Here is a 16,055-nt window from a genome sequence, read left to right as displayed (position 1 = left end):
CTTCAAAACTGAGGCATGAAATTATCCATACATTTGTGTGGGCCAATTATCTTTTGCAAAGATCCACTCTGAGCTGTGGTGACCAGTAGTAGCTACATATACAGCCTTGGGTAAACTCTTGTTTCAGTTTAATTATTACATACCACCACCACCTGGTGGTCACAGACCTGCAGTAGAAAACCCAGAGAATCCTGTCAGAGCTCAGCATGCTACTCCTCCGCTAACAACTCACACACAAGTATACAAATAACAATGTTATTTCTAAATGAGAGTGTGGGTACAAGGCATCCATAATAGGCCCACTGTGGTGTGAGGTTGGGATGTCACATGCAGCTGTGCTGAAATGGTTTAAGCCCACTTCCTATTATGATTTTAGTACAGATATGCCAGTGAAATCATTTATTGAATGTAAAATTCAAAAACATTTCAGTTGAAGTATCTGGTAGACAATACATTCACCCATACAGTATCAATCATGAGTACATTGCATCACATTTCTCATGAGTCACGTATACGCCCACAGGGTTCTGGTAAATTGCTGAGTACATTTGTGGTGCTCAAGAATGACTTTGCCATTAGCTAACAGCTGAAACTGTCAAGCACCAATCCAGTTGGTGTGGATTTCCTTAGCTCTAATAGCTTTCAAAACTTAAAGTCCCAAAATAAAGCATTATTTTAAAGCTAAAATCCTTAGTTGCTACATCCATTTTTGGATTTATGAATGACATATACCCATTGATTCTTGAAAAATAGAACTTGTAAATGGATCATGAGCTTAGCTCAACTCGCATACCCCATCAGAACCCAAAATATAATCTTGATTTACTCCAATGTTGGTAAACAATGTAAACACTGTATAGCATCAAAACATGGTTAAAACTATAACTCATTATGGATGGTCAGTCCTTGCATCCATAGCTCTGTCTATAAATTTGAGAGTGGTTACACTTCTAAAAGGCCCATCCCTCAGCTTTTTACCGAAACAGAATGACCCCTTTGTTATTGTTTCAACTAAGGATTCAAGCTTAACCACTGATTTTCTGTGACGTGTTTGAAACCAATATGAATAATCCCAGGTCATAAACTGTAATTTAACGAGATTACATTTCTACTTTTGTAAAATGTCTGGAAACTATTTTCTAAACAGACATGTGCTTAAATGTCAATGTCAGCTATGGTTTATTCCTGGCTTTCTCAATGATCTACAAATAAACTGTTCATTATATCATATCACTTCATCCCTCACTTGTAAACTCATCCAACTGGTAACATGTAACCCACCTATCTGGGGTGGTCAGAGGCAGATTGGTGTTGAGCAGGGGGAGTCTGAAATGAGGGTCACGAATGCAACAACACTGGTTATAATTGTTATACCGCTATACCTTATTGGCTCAGGACTGGGTATAATGTGTCCCATAAGAGTGAGTACAGTAATCAGAGTGGGCTAACAATGTAGCGTAATGTAACCGATGCTCCTTTAAACACGATCAGAACTACAGGGGCTTGGAGCAGCGTTTACCTCCCCAGCCAGGATAGCATTGGCACTGGAAGTGGGTCTGTATGTACAAAGCCTCACGTGGCTTCAGTTGGCCCAGGACCCTGTAGCGTTGCCCCCCCTCTGGCCTCTTCTCAGGCACCACAGTCCAGGCGCTGGGGTCCAGGTGGAGGTAGGCACGGGAGCCTTTGTCTCTCCTCTGGCATCGGCCCCGAGAGGAGCAAACCATCCTGCTACATAGAGTAGCTGCTGTGGTCACATTCACCAAGTAACGGCCCAGGGTTTCATCCAGGTAGTCTTTGATTGCCTGACAACTCGCCTGGAAAACAGGAAATCACAAATAATAATTATTTGTGTATGTTTACATATGCAGGGAATGGACCAAATTCTAATTTGTAATGTACCTTAGATTTGGAGTAGGCATTGTCTCCCCACAGTACGATCCCTGCAGATCCTAAAGCAGCACTCTCTCCAATCGTGTGGACCAGGACCTCCTAACAAAGTAGCAATCAGGGGTCAGTATGTATCACGTACCAGTCTTAGACTCATACTATTGCACTGATAGACAATAGGGATTGGCAGTACAGCACAGCATACTGAACCAGGGGAGCACCTGCCTGAGAGAGGAACTCCAGAGAGTAAGTGTAGACAATGCGGGCGTACGGAAACACAGGGGGGACCATGGGGGTCACCTGCGCGCCCACCCTCATGGCTTCCATGACACGGTGGTGTGTGTACAGGAGGATGCCATTGCCAAGACCACGCATCCCAAGATCCAGGTAGATATCTGGGTAGAGGGCAGAGGAGACGTTCCACAGCCAGAACAGATCATCATTCCTCTTCAACTCTATCTGAGGACACTCCCCTGTGTAGTTATATGTTGTGTTTTTGTAGTAGTTATAGCAGGAGGGGAAGCCATAAAAGCCCCACATCCCCTTGGGCCTCTCCTGCTCCCCCAACCTCAGGGTGCCCTCCATGAACGCCCGTGCTGCATACTCAAACTCCTTGCGGGCAACCACCTCCACCTGAGCAGGGCTCCAGTCTGGGTGCTTGGCCCTCACTAGGGCCCTGGACCCCTCCCAGTAAACCTTCATGCCTTCCCAGTTGCGCTCCCACAGTGGCCTCCAGCTCTCCCAGTCCACCACAGCCAGCCCTTGGAAGTCTCTGTCAGGCATGTAGGTCCGGAGGTTCTCAGAGGCAGCCCTCAGGTGCTCCTGCAGGCTGGCATTCTGTGGCACCCCGCCGTTAACTGCCTCTCCTTGGTTGTATCTTGGGTACAGACCCAGTTTAGTATTGTAGAAGATGGTGATGTTGTCACCCATGAAGCTCTGGTTCTGATTGCTCACTATGTTGAACACTCCCAGGTCCAGATCCACCCCATAGCGGCTCTTACACTGGGCTGTAGGGGCATTCCACACAGTGAGGAAGGGCAGCTGGGACAGTGTGGGGAGTGCTCCTGCTTCATGCTCACTGCTAAGAACAATACCAGCCACATTCACACAAAGAATCAGCACCCCAGGGAAAATGCACTTTGTACCTGCAGAGAGAAAACACAACTTTTATACCATATTTTGCCAAATTGAAAAATAAGCAGTGTGCATGAGTGACACTGTCAGTACATAATGATTCAGGTTCTCCAGTCTACTTTTTTATTGTGAGGAAGTAAGTCACATGACTTTGAGTGTGCTAAGGGAATCTAATGAAAATGTTCACTGCATAAACATTACTTAGCTATGTCAAAGTCACACAATAACAGATCCTTATTAGTCTACTTACCCATATCATCGGTTTCGTGGGCAAATAGTTGGTTTAAAAGTCAACTGACTACAGAGAAAAGTGATTGCTATCGCATGATCTGCTGATATCCAACTTCGCTTTTCAAAGTAAGAAAGAGGAAGGAAAACGCTCTGGAGAAAAAAGTAGGTGCGCTGGATTTAGGTCGTTCGCTATGCCTGGGGTTCGGTCTTTGTTATTTTTATTGAACAAAGTGCAAATTCGGCTCACCATTTGCGCCACGCGAACTAAATGCAGTGCATCTTGAAAAACCAGAGGAGGAGATTTTCCAAGCACCAATCAAAAGAGAACGAGGCAGAACGTTTTCTCATACAGTCGACATTCGTTAAAGACACATGAACAAATGTATTTCGCTCTGAATCACCTTTGTGAATCGAATTGCGAGTTTGAAATATCAAGCCAATGTATGCTTAGTTTATTGTAGCCCAGTGGTTTTCAACCTGTGGTCCGCGGGGGTGCTGCAGGTGGTTTGCGAAATTCTTTTGATTTTTTATATATATACGTTTTCTTCCAGAAATAATAACAGTTGGGAGTATTAATGGTATTATAAGCAATTTTACATTACTTTTCACGACGCAAATGGTTTATAATAATAATATTATAAACAATTATAATTATTATAGGCCTTTATGTGCTACATTTACTGCTAAGACCGCCAAAATATTTTATGTTTAGAAAATTCTGCGACTCCACCAATGGTGGTCCTCAAGAGCTTTTTACAGTGATTTGGTGGTCCCCGGAACAGGACAGGTTGGGAACCACTGTAGCCCATTCATCTCGTGAAAATAATGTATTATATAAATTATTACAAAGTATTGCTCTCAGAATGGGCCTACAGAATGCACTGTCTTTAATATTTTTGTATTTTTATTTAACTAGGCAAGTCAGTTAAGAACAAATTCTTATTTACAATGATGGCCTATCCCAGCCAAACCCGGACGACGCTGGGCCAATTGTGCGCCGCCCTATGGGACTCCAAATCACAGCCTGTGATGTGACGCAGTCTGGATTTGAACCAGTGCCTTAGACCGCTGCACCACTCGGGATAATTAATTAATTCTTTAGATAATTACAATAAACAGGCTCTGTGCATTAACATTTTAACAGACCTGGCTATCTGCAATGTGTCTAAACACACATGCCTATAAAACTTTAGGAACTCTTGCTGAAGACTTCAAAGGAACCAAAATAATTTTGTCTCGAGGCAACCTATAATTATGGTAGAGGAGGGCTGTTAAATCAAAGATGGTGTTGTGGCCTAGGCTACAGTAAGGCAATGCTTCAGACAAAGTTTTATTTGACCCCAAAATCGGGAGGGTAGCCTATTACCCACCAATTTGGATGTAAAAACCCCAAAACTGTTTTTTAAAAGATATATAGATCTGTGGAGAATTGGCCTCAGAATTCTATGAACATGCCGTGTCTTTCCATAATGTTAGGTCATGTGTCAGCTTCCTGGAAATGTGTATTGCTGAAAAGAGCTGAAAATAACATTTGGCTGGCAACACCAGACAATTATAGGGGGGAAGGGGTTGTGCTTTCAATAACATGTTGTGCCAGACAAATCCAATCTCAAAAGTAGCCTGTATTTAAGGTCTAGACCAGGGGTATCCAACTCTTACCCTACGAGGTCCGGAGCCTGCTGGTTTTCTGTTCTGCCTGATAATTACTTGCACACACCTGGTGTCCCAGGTCTAAATCAAACCCTGATTAAAGAGGAACTATGAAAAAAATGCAGTGGATCTGGCATCGAGTTCCAGAGTTGAGTTTGAAGGGTCTACGCCTATAGCCCTTATGTGTACATTGTGATTTTTGGATCCACCAGAAACAAAGCAGAGAGAGGCACTGATAGACCAGTGACCAGCAAGAGTAATGCATCTACAAGATTTGTATTGGATGTTGTTACAGCTTTGATTTATTTTGAGAGATTGAAACACAGTACACAGTAAAATAGATGCACAATTCTGGAGAGAAAATAGTAGTCTTGCTTTTGTCATACAATTTGTCATAAAATAACAAAAGCTTTTTTCTTGTGTGAAAATACATTCATATAAATATGAACTTTTACCTAAAGATACAAATGTCAAAGGTCAGGCACTAAGTACTATTTTGTGCTATTAAAAACAATCAAGTGCACCTGTCCCATTTTGGCACACACACATAATACAAACCTGTACATACATCATAAGCTGAAAACTACCACACAAAAACAAACGTAGGGATCATGAGAAAATTACAACTTAAAAGGGGGGGTTTGTAGAAAGAAAAGGGGGGGGTGGGAAGAAGAGACATGAGAGAGATATATATTGTTGGGAGGAAACTGAGAAAGAGTGAGAGAGCAATGTAAACAAAGTTATTTCCAGCGAGCCCTCCAATGTATCAAGAAAATCAAAACACACAAACAACCATAACTCTACGTACGTGTTCCACAGTGTTCCACCATTTAATCATAGATTCACCAACCTTACAGCAACCTGGGCCGCAGTGAACACATTTGCATTTGTCCCAGTGTATGTATATAATGTTTGTGCATTTTGTGGAAGTGTGTAGATAATGTCATGTGTATACACATTAAATCATTTTAAATGTAGCTGTATGAACTATGTATGTATGCAATCAGTCAGAGCAGGAGTGTGAGGAGTAGCAGCAGCAGACAGTGAACCCATGTCCCCATGACTGAAGGTGCGATACCTCTTTGTTGTAGGGGGTCTCTCTGGCCACAACCCTCTCCCTGGTAGCCACTATAGCACTGGCACTGAAACTCTCTCTGAAAGCCCATTATGTCCTCTTCCCCAAGCTGACCTAGAGTTTGAACGTTGAATTTGCCATTTTCCAGGCTGACTATGCTGTGGGTGAGGGGGCTAAGGTGCAGGTAGGCATCAGTGTCAGGGTGTCTGCGCAGGCAGCGTCCTTGGGAACCGCACAGCCTCTGGCTGCACAGCTCTGCTGCCGTGGAGACATTGAGCAGGTACCGGCCCAGCGGACCCTGTAGGTACTCATTCAGACTGAAGCAACTGGTCTGGAGAGAGAAAGACACACAGAGTTGAAAGATTGATGTTGTTCCTGCATCTCCCCAATTTAAATGAAGCTTACAGTCCACTACAAACCATTTCACATCATAATAACAAAAGGGATAGGAAGAGGGGCTGCTACAAAAACAACTCATAATCATCTGATCATCAAGTGTGTGACATGATTGACTATGATATTGTGACAAGCAGTGAGGTCCTGTGATTTGGTCATTCAGTGATTCGTAGCGATGTCATTCTGTGGACACTTGCCTTGCTGCCTGCATAAGCATGGTCTCCCCAGAGGATGATGCCTGCGGCCCCAAGAGCCACACTCTCCCCGATGGTGGAGACCAGGTCCGTCTGCATAGAGATGAAATCATTAAAAATCTTGACTATAGGAGTACAGATTTATCACAAAAGCACACCGTGCACAGTCAGCACAAATCAGCCAGTGGAAATAGCACCAGAATTAACCACATGCACTTAGTATTGTTGAGCGTGAGAGGGGGCGAGAGGCCACCGGACCCTATACACTTTTGTGCATGACCACATCTTATCTGCTCATGCCCCCTAAGGAAATGCACTATGGAGTGTTAGCAAGTAACATGTCCAACACCCATCCTGCTCACACACATACAAAAGAGTGGTGGTATTGGAGTGTCTGCTGATAGCACAGGAAAGGGTTGCAGCCACAGATAAGGACAGAGAGAAATCTGTCTGTGAATCAGGGTCAATCAAACCAGCACACACAGACACACCACACAAAAGAGCAGTTAGAAACCACACCCACTGATGAAATAGATTTTAAAGAGGGAGTATTCAGAAAAAAATATGAAACGGTTTCAAACTAAAACTCATTGAATCCTCAAAACATTAACTGAATCGGAATCATCATTCAAATCCCGATGAAGATTCTATTAGGGTAGGTTTATAGGCTGTAGATATTGGTTAACAGAAATTATTCTTCCAACTCCTTGACTACTTTCTCACTGAATTGGGCTGGAATATGAATATGCAGGATGGATTTCCTGTCCAATGGTAAACAGTCTGATCAAAAGGTCAAGATAGGCCACCCCAGGCCACCTATCTGTCTAAGCCACTGCCTCTGGAGGACATGTATGATGTTCTGCAGCCAGCATGGATTTGAATCTGTTCCAGTGCTCTTTCAGCAACCTCTCTCTCATACCTTTCACCTCCATCTGTCTCAATCCAACAAACATACAAAGACTTTAAAAAAATCTATATTATTTAAAGGTCTAGGTAGGATAAGTGCTCCTGGTTAGTACTATGTGACTGTCAGTGAAACGGCCCCTCACCTCCGTCAGCAGGTCCAATACGTTGGCGTAGGTGGGCCGGGCGTACACAAAGACAGGACGTGCCAGCCCGTCTCCCCCTGATGCCAGACGCATCCCCTCCTTCACCCGGTTCCGGACAAACTGGCGCCCAGAGGGCGAAGAGCGTAGCACTGTGCTCATGTAGACGGAAGGGAAGAGGGCTGTACTCTCAGTCCACAGCCATTTGAGCATTTCATTCCGGGCCACCTCCACGTCAGGGCAGCGGCCTGTGTAGTTCTCCAGAGTGTTCCTGTAGTCGTGGTTGTAGCAGTCTGGGAACAGGTAGAACCCCCACAGCTGGTTGGGCCGCAGGCTCTTGGCCAGCCTCAGGGTCTCCAGCATGAACTTCCGGGCCGACATCTCAAACTCCTGCTGGGCCACCTTAGCCACACGCTCTGCGGGCCAAGCTAGGTTCTTCTCAGCCACCAGCTGGCGTGACCGTCTGCGGTACACATCCTTGAAGTCCCAGTTGCGGATCCACAGTGGTCTCCATTCCTCCCAGTCAATAACTGCCAGTCCCTTGGCCCCTGGTTCACGTATGTAATACTGAATGCCCTCCGGCATCTTCTCCAGATGCTGAGCGAGACTGGCAACCTGCGGGAGCCCACCGTTCATGGCTGTACCATCAGGCTCATCATAGTAGGGGTACAACCCTAAGCGGTCCTTGTAAAATATGGTGAGGTTCTGGCGGACAAAGCCCTCGTTGGGCGACGCCACAATCTGGAACTGCTCCAGCTGAAAATGGATACTGTGCCGCGGGCCGCAGTCCTCCGTCGGGGCATTCCAGGCCAGGACCAGAGGCTTTTGGGGATACAGTGGCCATCTTGTGGGCTTCAGTTCCTCTGCACAGAAGCAGCAGTCCCATAGAAGAGTCACCAACAACAATACTTTCCAATCAGGCAGTGCAGTCCAGTACATGACTTTTGTGGGGAATGAATATCTTTTCACTCTGCTCTCCTGTCCTGTAAAGATAAATTACATTAGCTTATTTTAAATGTAAATTGAAGTAAACATCACAAATTATATTTGGATTTCTAATCAATAGATTCAGATTTGCTTACCAACTGTAATTACTTGGGTACCTCCATGAGCATAAAAGTTGAAATAAAGGGCTCACTTTCCCCACAGGTTCAAGACATACACTAGGTTTATGAATAAAGAGGATATATGCTGTGAACAGTTCAGCTGGTTTAATTCATTGTATTCAGCGTGAAAGCCTCTATGAATAATGCATTAAGATCAAGCAGCCTACTGTATATGACAAGCCTAGAAACAATACCACTTTTCATGAAGATGATGAATTTAATATTTAGTAAAAGTTCTAGGTTATTGAAAGTAATCCGTTTGGTGGGAAACAGTATTTAGCAGCAGTGGATTGAAAAAGCAGTAGACGCTTGTCTCGGGAAACACACCCTTACATTTTTGCTGTGGGTGTACAACACCCACCTTTTATCCATGAGGAAGTTTTAATTAGTGGAAAAGAAAATAGAAAAACATACTTTACCGAACGAGGAAGCATTCCCAAAAGATGGAGTCCTGCTATATTCCAAGCCACGTTTGTCTTTCCTCAAGATAAGTTGGAGAAAAGTGAATGACACAAACTTTAAGTGATCCCTGCAATAATAGGTAAAAACACTGGTATTTCCTTTATGTCACTGGCGTGTATTATTACTGTACTTTACAACTTGAACCGACAGTGTACCGTAAACCTCGTACTGTTGTCAGTTCAGTTGCACGAGACTGGACCACTTCAGGACGTTCCATTCAGCATGAAAATGGGGGAGTGGCGAACTAAACCCTACAATTATGATATTTTACTGTAGGCGTGTCAAGTGGTTCTTAATATATTGTATGACACCAAAATAATTGGGCTAACATAGGTTTAATATCTTATAATATTTATATTTCTTTCCAGTTAATATTTCTTTCCTGTTTTTAATTGAAAATAGTTCCTTTAATTTGTCAGTTCAACACTTCAGAATGAGTCAGTCCAAAACGTTTCCAATTTGGTCATTGAAAACAGATGCAGTACATGGCCAAAAGTATGTGGACATCTACTTGTAGAACATCTCATTCCAAAATCATGTGCATTAATATGGAGTTGGTCCCCCCTTTGCTTCTATAACAACCTCCACTCTTCTGGGAAGGTTTTCCACTAGATGTTGGAACAATGCTGCGGGGACTTGCTTCCATTCAGGCACAAGAGCATTAGAGAGGTCTGGCTCACAGTCTGCGTTACAGTTCATCCCAAAGGTGTTTGATGGGGTTGATGTCAGGGCTCTGTGCAGGCCAGTCAAGTTCTTCCACACCGATCTTGACAAACCATTTCTGTATGGACTTTGTTTGTTTTATGTGCACGGGGCATCGTCATGCTGAAACAGGAAAGGACCTTCCTCAAACAGTTGCCACAAAGTTGGAAGCACAGAATCATCTAGAATGTCATTGTATGCTGTAGCATTAAGATTTTCCTTCACTGGAACTTAAAGAGCCTGAAGCATGAAAAACACCCCCAGACCATTATTCCTCCTCCACCAAACTTTACAGTTGGTACTATGCATTGGGGCAGGTAGCGTTCTTCTGGCATCCACCAAACCCAGATTTGTCCTTCAGACTGCCAGATGGTGAAGCGTGATTTATCACTCCAGAGAATGTGTTTCCACTGCTCCAGAGTCCAATGACGGCGAGCTTTACACCCCTCCAGCCGGCGCTTGGCATTGCGCATGGTGATCTAAGGCTTCTGTGCGGCTGCTCGACCATTGAAACCCATTTCATGGAGCTCCCGACTAACAGTTTGTGTGCAAACGTTGCTTCCAGAGGCAATTTGGAACTCAGTGGTGAGTGTTACAACCGAAGACAGACGATTTTTACGCGTTACGCGCTTCAGCACTCGGCATCCCCGTTCTGTGAGATTGTGTGGCCTACGACTTCGCAACTGAGCTGTTGTTGCTTCTACACATTTCCACGTCACAATAACAGCACTTACAGTTGACCCGGGCAGCTCAAGCAGGGCAGAAATTTGATGAACTGACTTGTTGGAAGGGTGTCATCCTATGACAGTGCCACGTTGAAAGTCACTGAGCCATTTTACTGCCAATATTTACCTATGAAGATTGCATGGCTGTGTGCTCGATTTTACACACCTGTCAGCAACGGGTGTTGCTGAAATAGCCAAATCAACTAATTTGAAGGGATGTCCACATAATTTTGTATATATAGTGTATATTGTTGCATTATCTAGATTTAATAGCTGTTGACAGCATAGAACAGGGGTCCCAATTACATTCAGCCATGGGCCGGTTTTCCCTTGAAAGGATTGTCGGGGGGTTGAACATAGTTATAAATAATTTGTACTGCAAATTAACCACAAGAATCCCAAACAGATTATTTGACAAAACAGAATAACTTCAAACCTTTACATTGGGATAAGATCACATATGCCTCTCTTTTTATGCGTGGGAATACTTGGTAACAGATGTCCTAAATTAAAACCCCTTTGAGCTGATTTCCTTGTGATTTTACCGAAGCCTGGCATAGACCCTCCCAACATACTGAGAACGCCATGCCTATAGTTTGAGTTCTCAGTTTAATACATTTTAGTAATTTAACAGGCTCTCTTATCCAGAGCAACTTGAGTGCATTCATTTTGGTACTGGTCCCCCATGGGAATCGAACCCACAACCCTGGCGTTGCAAAAGCCACACTCTACCAGCTGAGCCACACAGGACCATTAGAGTTCATAAACATAGTTAGATGACAAGCATACAATGTGTTATACATGTTCATTACATATTCATAAACTATCTATACACTTATAAATGACCGTTTATACCCCTTAATAAATAATTGTAAGTAGGCTACACCATAATATAAAGTGTTACAGAATAACCTATAGTTCATGTAAGCAAGCATGGTATATCTCTAGGACTAGTAGCATTTAAACTCTGTCTGGACACAGACATCTGGCATGCAGATGTTCCGCTTGAGGCAGATGCGATGGCCATTGGCAGTGGCTCAAATGAACCAACCAAGTACCACATGCTGTCATGTTGCCAAGATCATGGAAAGATTTAGAGCAGGCTGGGGTTGAAAGCTTTTAAATGAATAGTTAGAAGCAAAGTCCAACAAAACATATGCCTAAAGGGTGCATGTGACGTGGAGGATCTGAGAGCACATGATAGACAAAAACCCCTGGAAGTGAGACCTCATCCTGTCAGGGTCACTCAGTTGATGCTGTTCCGCTGTTTGTTCTCCAAGCTCTGCTGACTCACCTGCTAGTATGCGTGTGAATGAGACAAAGAGAGAGTGAGGGAAGAGAAGGGATGGGCAGTTTCCCTCCATCCTGCGTGCTTCCCTTTGACCCTTGACTCCTGGACATTACATCATCAGTCTTCAGGCACCTCCAGGAAGTGATAACAATGTAGGGAACTGGAAACACACACTCTGTTACCTTCATCATACACAAGCACTTTAAAAATCAGAGGGACCATAGGACTGTATAATAGCCTAGAACTCACACAGGTTACATTTTGAACTTTGTTGATCATGTGAGAAATTGCTTTATAAAATTATTTTTTATCTCTGAGATGTATGAAAATCAATTTTTACACCAACAACCCATGAATTCACATACTTTACATAAACTGCCTATGGCATTTGAAAGTATGCCAGGTTGAGGTCTCCCTTGGGAAAGTGGTCTTCTGAACTCCATGGGACTTTCTGATTAAATAAAATAAAATGTCATGATAAATTGCTTACAGTATGCTATTTGGATGTATTACTCATCTTGCTAAATCCATCAGTATGGCTAAAACACACTTTAGGGTCATAAACAAGCCTCACCCAATCGAGAGTAACACATCTCAGAGGAAGTTGCTCTGCAGAACATCAAAGGAAGGAATGAAGGAGGAATTACATCAGAGTCTGACCCCTGGCCCTGAAACATACCCGACCACATTCCATACAATTACAGGGGCCAGAGATGGCCGTTATGCCCATAGCCAGCCATATGCTACAAGAGAGCAAACAACACTGAAACTGACAATATATCATGATCATGAAACATAAGATACTGTACAAATTGATTATCATTAGAATACTTTCCACCAAACCTTCAAAATGTCTATAAAGTACTTGACTATCATAAACAACTAGACATATGTCATAATCATCCTAAATTATTCAAAGTCAATTGGCATAAAAGATGACTGACCCAAAAATGTTACAGAATCAAACCTATGTTGAGACCCACCTGTACAAGAGCACTGCCCCCTGGTGCCTAAACTGAAATACAGCAGAGAGAAAAAAAATATTCACCAACGACAGCTTCCCAGGATGATGATAACTAGAAAGAGAAGGACTAGTAAATTGAGCCAATCAGTCTTTAAATCACAGAATACAAAACCATCGATATTGTGACCACATTGTGACCACATCGATATTGTGACCACAAGAGTATTTAATTGTGACCAGTTAAATACTCTTATGGAACAAAACTCAGACTGTGAACCATATGTGGACTTGATAAAAACAGGGGATGCCTCAGTCTTTTAGCCTGGTAAACCATTTATTCAAGTATTTCCAACTCAGACAGGTTTTTATTTTTTTATTTACATTAAAAGTTCACTAGTGCAGGTCTTGGCTCCAATCACAGGGGCAGACATAGATATGATAATATTGAAAATGGTCAACATGTACTGTGGGAATTCATATACCTTCCCTTATCTTGAGCTACCTTTCTCTCCCACACAAACACTTCTCTACATGTCACAAAAGGCAGTACTTTTACTCTGTATTTCACCAAATATCTATCCACCTCCCCTTTCTCTCCGCAACATAGCTTCGGTGGTCTGTCCACAGCTGTAGTCAGACATCTCATCCATCTTCTCAGAGGAACACCAGCGTTCAAGATGGAGCAGTTGTAGTGTGGGGCAGCCTTTGACTGACAGGTATCTTTTCCACATTGACCAGCCCAATGTGATTCACACCTCACAGAGGATGACAGGAAAATCTACATGGATCCGGGGGTGGTTCAGCTTCACAATTCCCTGCAAACAGATAACAATACCCACAACAGTAATTATAAACAAGAACCATGGGTAACTGGATACCTTTCCAAAACACAGTCTGGGACTCTCAAGTGTTCATCCAATCAGCGTACCTGAGGTATGAGGTTCTTCTGAATCCTCTTCAGCTTGGACCTCTTCCGGCCATTTCTTGTCACCACAGTCTCTTCATAGAACTCATGAGCCAGGTCCCCATCCTCATCATAGTAAAGAGAGCTATCCACACACACACACACACACACACACACACACACACACACACACACACACACACACACACACACACACACACACACACACACACACACACCAGGTATTGGAAAGCATTTCACTAAGGATCACATATCATATAGGCTACATATTGCATTTAGCAGACATTATTACCTCCTCCTTGTGAAAATAAATGGGGTTGATTTTCTGGTCCCTTTGAGGCGGGTCAAAGACTGGTCTTCTTGCCCCTCGCTTCCTGAATCACCTCCAGCTCCTGAACCAGCAAATGGCCAAGCACCTTTCACCTTGGACCCACTGCCTCCCATCTTCAGAGATGGGACATTATCCCCTGTGAAAACCCCTAGGCAACGAGTATATGAGCTATTCAGACAGTCAGTTGTTTCCTGGTTTGGATCTGAAAACAAGAACAGTTATGCCATAGGCACTGCTGTTAAAACACACAAGCTGTTGCGTTAGCTAGCCTGATGTTACCACATAGGCCAAACAATAGTTAGCTAGCAATTTAAATAGCTATGTTTGCTTGCTAACTACTTGGCATTCAAACTGTCAACTTAACATTAGCTAGTTACTGTAGTTAGCGAACGACGTTGGCCAGCTTGGCCAAGATGGCTAGCTAACGTCACACTGTTCAAATTACAGCTGATAGCAAACTAAGTTATCTTAATATAGTAAATGAATTAAGCTTTGAAACTGCATCAACCAAAGCTAGATAACTATGTCAACAGTTCCCTGGCTGTTTGCTACGCTAACCTAGTAACTTTTAACAATTAGCAAGGTAAGCTGACGTTAGCTCTAGCTAACGGTGTATTATGGTGACAGCACTTACAGTAACATATTCATTATTTTTAGCGTAGTGACTTCTATTCGTCCTTGGAGTAGGGTAGTGTTGATCAAATACACTGTTGTTGTTAAATAGCTAAAATGGCTGGCTAGCTAGCTAGTACAGATCTCAAAAAACAATCACACTGACGTGACGTGTGGTCTAAACGAACGAAAGAGCGGCACGGTTGGTCAGCTGAGCTTGCGCATGAGTGACATAAACAATGTAACCTCTAGCCAGTACAGAGAGGATGTAGGTAGATGTTTGCACAGCATCCTTTACTAAATCTGTACACCATCACAAGGAAATAATAGTAACATTCTCTGTGTCAAAGTTTGCAGTCCAAACACTTATTAAGACGCACCCTATCCCCTAAGCTTTCAAATTAAGTGGACACTTTTGAAGACGTTTCATGACGTGTGACGAGTATACACTTGCAGGACAAGGGAGGCAGGAATGGTGTTGCGTCTTTGTTGGCATTGTATCCATGTAAGAAAACTGTGGCAAGACATCAGTAGATTTATAATTGAACACATTTATGAAGATCTTACAATATTGTGGAGAGATGTACTGCTTGGATTCTTTACCTACGATAGAAATAAGCTGAAACATTTTTATGTAATTAATTTCATTATTCTTTTGGCCAAATTTCATATTCACAAATGTAAATTTACAACAACAAAAAAAACACATATTCTTACCTTACAAAAAGAAATTGAACTGAATTTTAAGACAATTAAATACTCTTAGAATAATGACTGTATGTATGTCCCTTAAGGTCCTTGTATAATGTGATATTGTACCCCCTAGCCCAATTGTCCATTGTATATTATTTATATATACTTGTGTTCCCACATGTACTTCCTGTATTGATTTGTTGTCAATAAAAACGGTTTTTTTTTTTTTTAAAGGAGGCAGAAATGATTTTTTCAGGCCCCAGAGTGAACATAATTTTACACACACAAAACAGACAGAAAACGAGGCCTGAGGGCCTTACGTTGCAAACTTCCCTTGCTTGGCTAATCATTTGGACCACCCACCCACCAAGATGGCGACGGGGTATCCCCCAAGCGCATCAGGAGGGTAAGTGGACGAGAGTGTGTCTTTTAAGTATTTGGACCACAAACCAAGTACTCGCAACTAGCCATAACTGCCAAGTGTGGATAGCATTATTTAGCTAACGAATATCATCCCAATGGCATACCCCCATCACCAAAAGACACCACACTTTTGTGAACGATATCTTATTTAATGTGAACAGTGCACATGTATTATTGTTTTGTAAAAAATATATTGACACTGGACATG

The 16,055-nt window shown here is 42.9% G+C and overlaps 3 protein-coding genes across 7 annotated transcripts; all 3 read right to left on the bottom strand.

The window, feature by feature from the left end:
• Positions 1–384: 384 nt before the first annotated feature.
• hyal1 (hyaluronidase 1) lies at positions 385–3,560 on the bottom strand. Its single transcript, XM_014133713.2, has 4 exons — positions 3,272–3,560; positions 2,113–3,032; positions 1,900–1,989; positions 385–1,814 (listed from the first exon to the last, which is right to left on the bottom strand). Exons 1-4 carry the CDS (start codon positions 3,273–3,275, stop codon positions 1,494–1,496), a joined length of 1,335 nt encoding a protein of 444 aa, XP_013989188.2. The 5' UTR covers positions 3,276–3,560; the 3' UTR covers positions 385–1,493.
• A 1,626-nt stretch (positions 3,561–5,186) lies between these two features.
• On the bottom strand, positions 5,187–9,537 carry LOC106565981 (hyaluronidase-2). Of its 4 annotated transcripts, none has more exons than XM_045691868.1 (5): positions 9,139–9,537; positions 8,696–8,776; positions 7,617–8,596; positions 6,571–6,660; positions 5,187–6,308 (listed from the first exon to the last, which is right to left on the bottom strand). In XM_045691868.1, the coding sequence occupies exons 3-5, from the start codon at positions 8,550–8,552 to the stop codon at positions 5,910–5,912; spliced, it is 1,425 nt and encodes a 474-aa protein (XP_045547824.1). In that variant the 5' UTR covers positions 8,553–8,596; positions 8,696–8,776; positions 9,139–9,537; the 3' UTR covers positions 5,187–5,909. The 4 variants fall into 4 exon arrangements, with proteins under 4 accessions (XP_045547824.1, XP_045547825.1, XP_013989186.1 ...); XM_045691869.1 differs by lacking the exon at positions 8,696–8,776 and having other exon boundaries at positions 5,187–5,830; positions 5,870–6,308; positions 9,139–9,534; XM_014133711.2 differs by lacking the exon at positions 8,696–8,776 and having other exon boundaries at positions 9,134–9,537.
• A 3,639-nt stretch (positions 9,538–13,176) lies between these two features.
• Positions 13,177–14,945, bottom strand: tusc2 (Tumor suppressor candidate 2). Of its 2 annotated transcripts, none has more exons than XM_014133662.2 (4): positions 14,754–14,945; positions 14,081–14,267; positions 13,792–13,912; positions 13,177–13,678 (listed from the first exon to the last, which is right to left on the bottom strand). In XM_014133662.2, the coding sequence occupies exons 2-4, from the start codon at positions 14,230–14,232 to the stop codon at positions 13,613–13,615; spliced, it is 339 nt and encodes a 112-aa protein (XP_013989137.1). In that variant the 5' UTR covers positions 14,233–14,267; positions 14,754–14,945; the 3' UTR covers positions 13,177–13,612.
• Positions 14,946–16,055: the final 1,110 nt, after the last annotated feature.

This window comes from Salmo salar, chromosome ssa12 (assembly GCF_905237065.1).
Source record: "Salmo salar chromosome ssa12, Ssal_v3.1, whole genome shotgun sequence".
In the NCBI taxonomy this organism is placed as follows: domain Eukaryota; kingdom Metazoa; phylum Chordata; class Actinopteri; order Salmoniformes; family Salmonidae; genus Salmo; species Salmo salar.
The sequence above is the reverse complement of the archived record's forward strand: the minus strand, read 5'-3'. Positions and strand labels throughout refer to the sequence as shown.

Excerpts from the sequence above, each read along its gene's own strand:
- hyal1 (XM_014133713.2), bottom strand. Across the intron at positions 1,990-2,112 it reads CTCTGGAGTTCCTCTCTCAG|GAGGTCCTGGTCCACACGAT; the intron begins GCAGGTGCTCCC and ends CTACTTTGTTAG. Across the intron at positions 1,815-1,899 it reads ATGCCTACTCCAAATCTAAG|GCGAGTTGTCAGGCAATCAA; the intron begins GTACATTACAAA and ends CCTGTTTTCCAG.
- LOC106565981 (XM_014133711.2), bottom strand. The coding sequence starts at position 8,552 with ATGTACTGGACTGCACTGCCTGATTGGAAAGTATTGTTGTTGGTGACT. Across the intron at positions 6,661-7,616 it reads TATTGGACCTGCTGACGGAG|ACGGACCTGGTCTCCACCAT; the intron begins GTGAGGGGCCGT and ends ATCTCTATGCAG. Across the intron at positions 6,309-6,570 it reads ATGCTTATGCAGGCAGCAAG|ACCAGTTGCTTCAGTCTGAA; the intron begins GCAAGTGTCCAC and ends TTCTCTCTCCAG.
- tusc2 (XM_014133662.2), bottom strand. The coding sequence starts at position 14,232 with ATGGGAGGCAGTGGGTCCAAGGTGAAAGGTGCTTGGCCATTTGCTGGT. Across the intron at positions 13,913-14,080 it reads TTTATTTTCACAAGGAGGAG|CTCTCTTTACTATGATGAGG; the intron begins GTAATAATGTCT and ends GTGTGTGGATAG. Across the intron at positions 13,679-13,791 it reads AGAAGAACCTCATACCTCAG|GGAATTGTGAAGCTGAACCA; the intron begins GTACGCTGATTG and ends ATCTGTTTGCAG.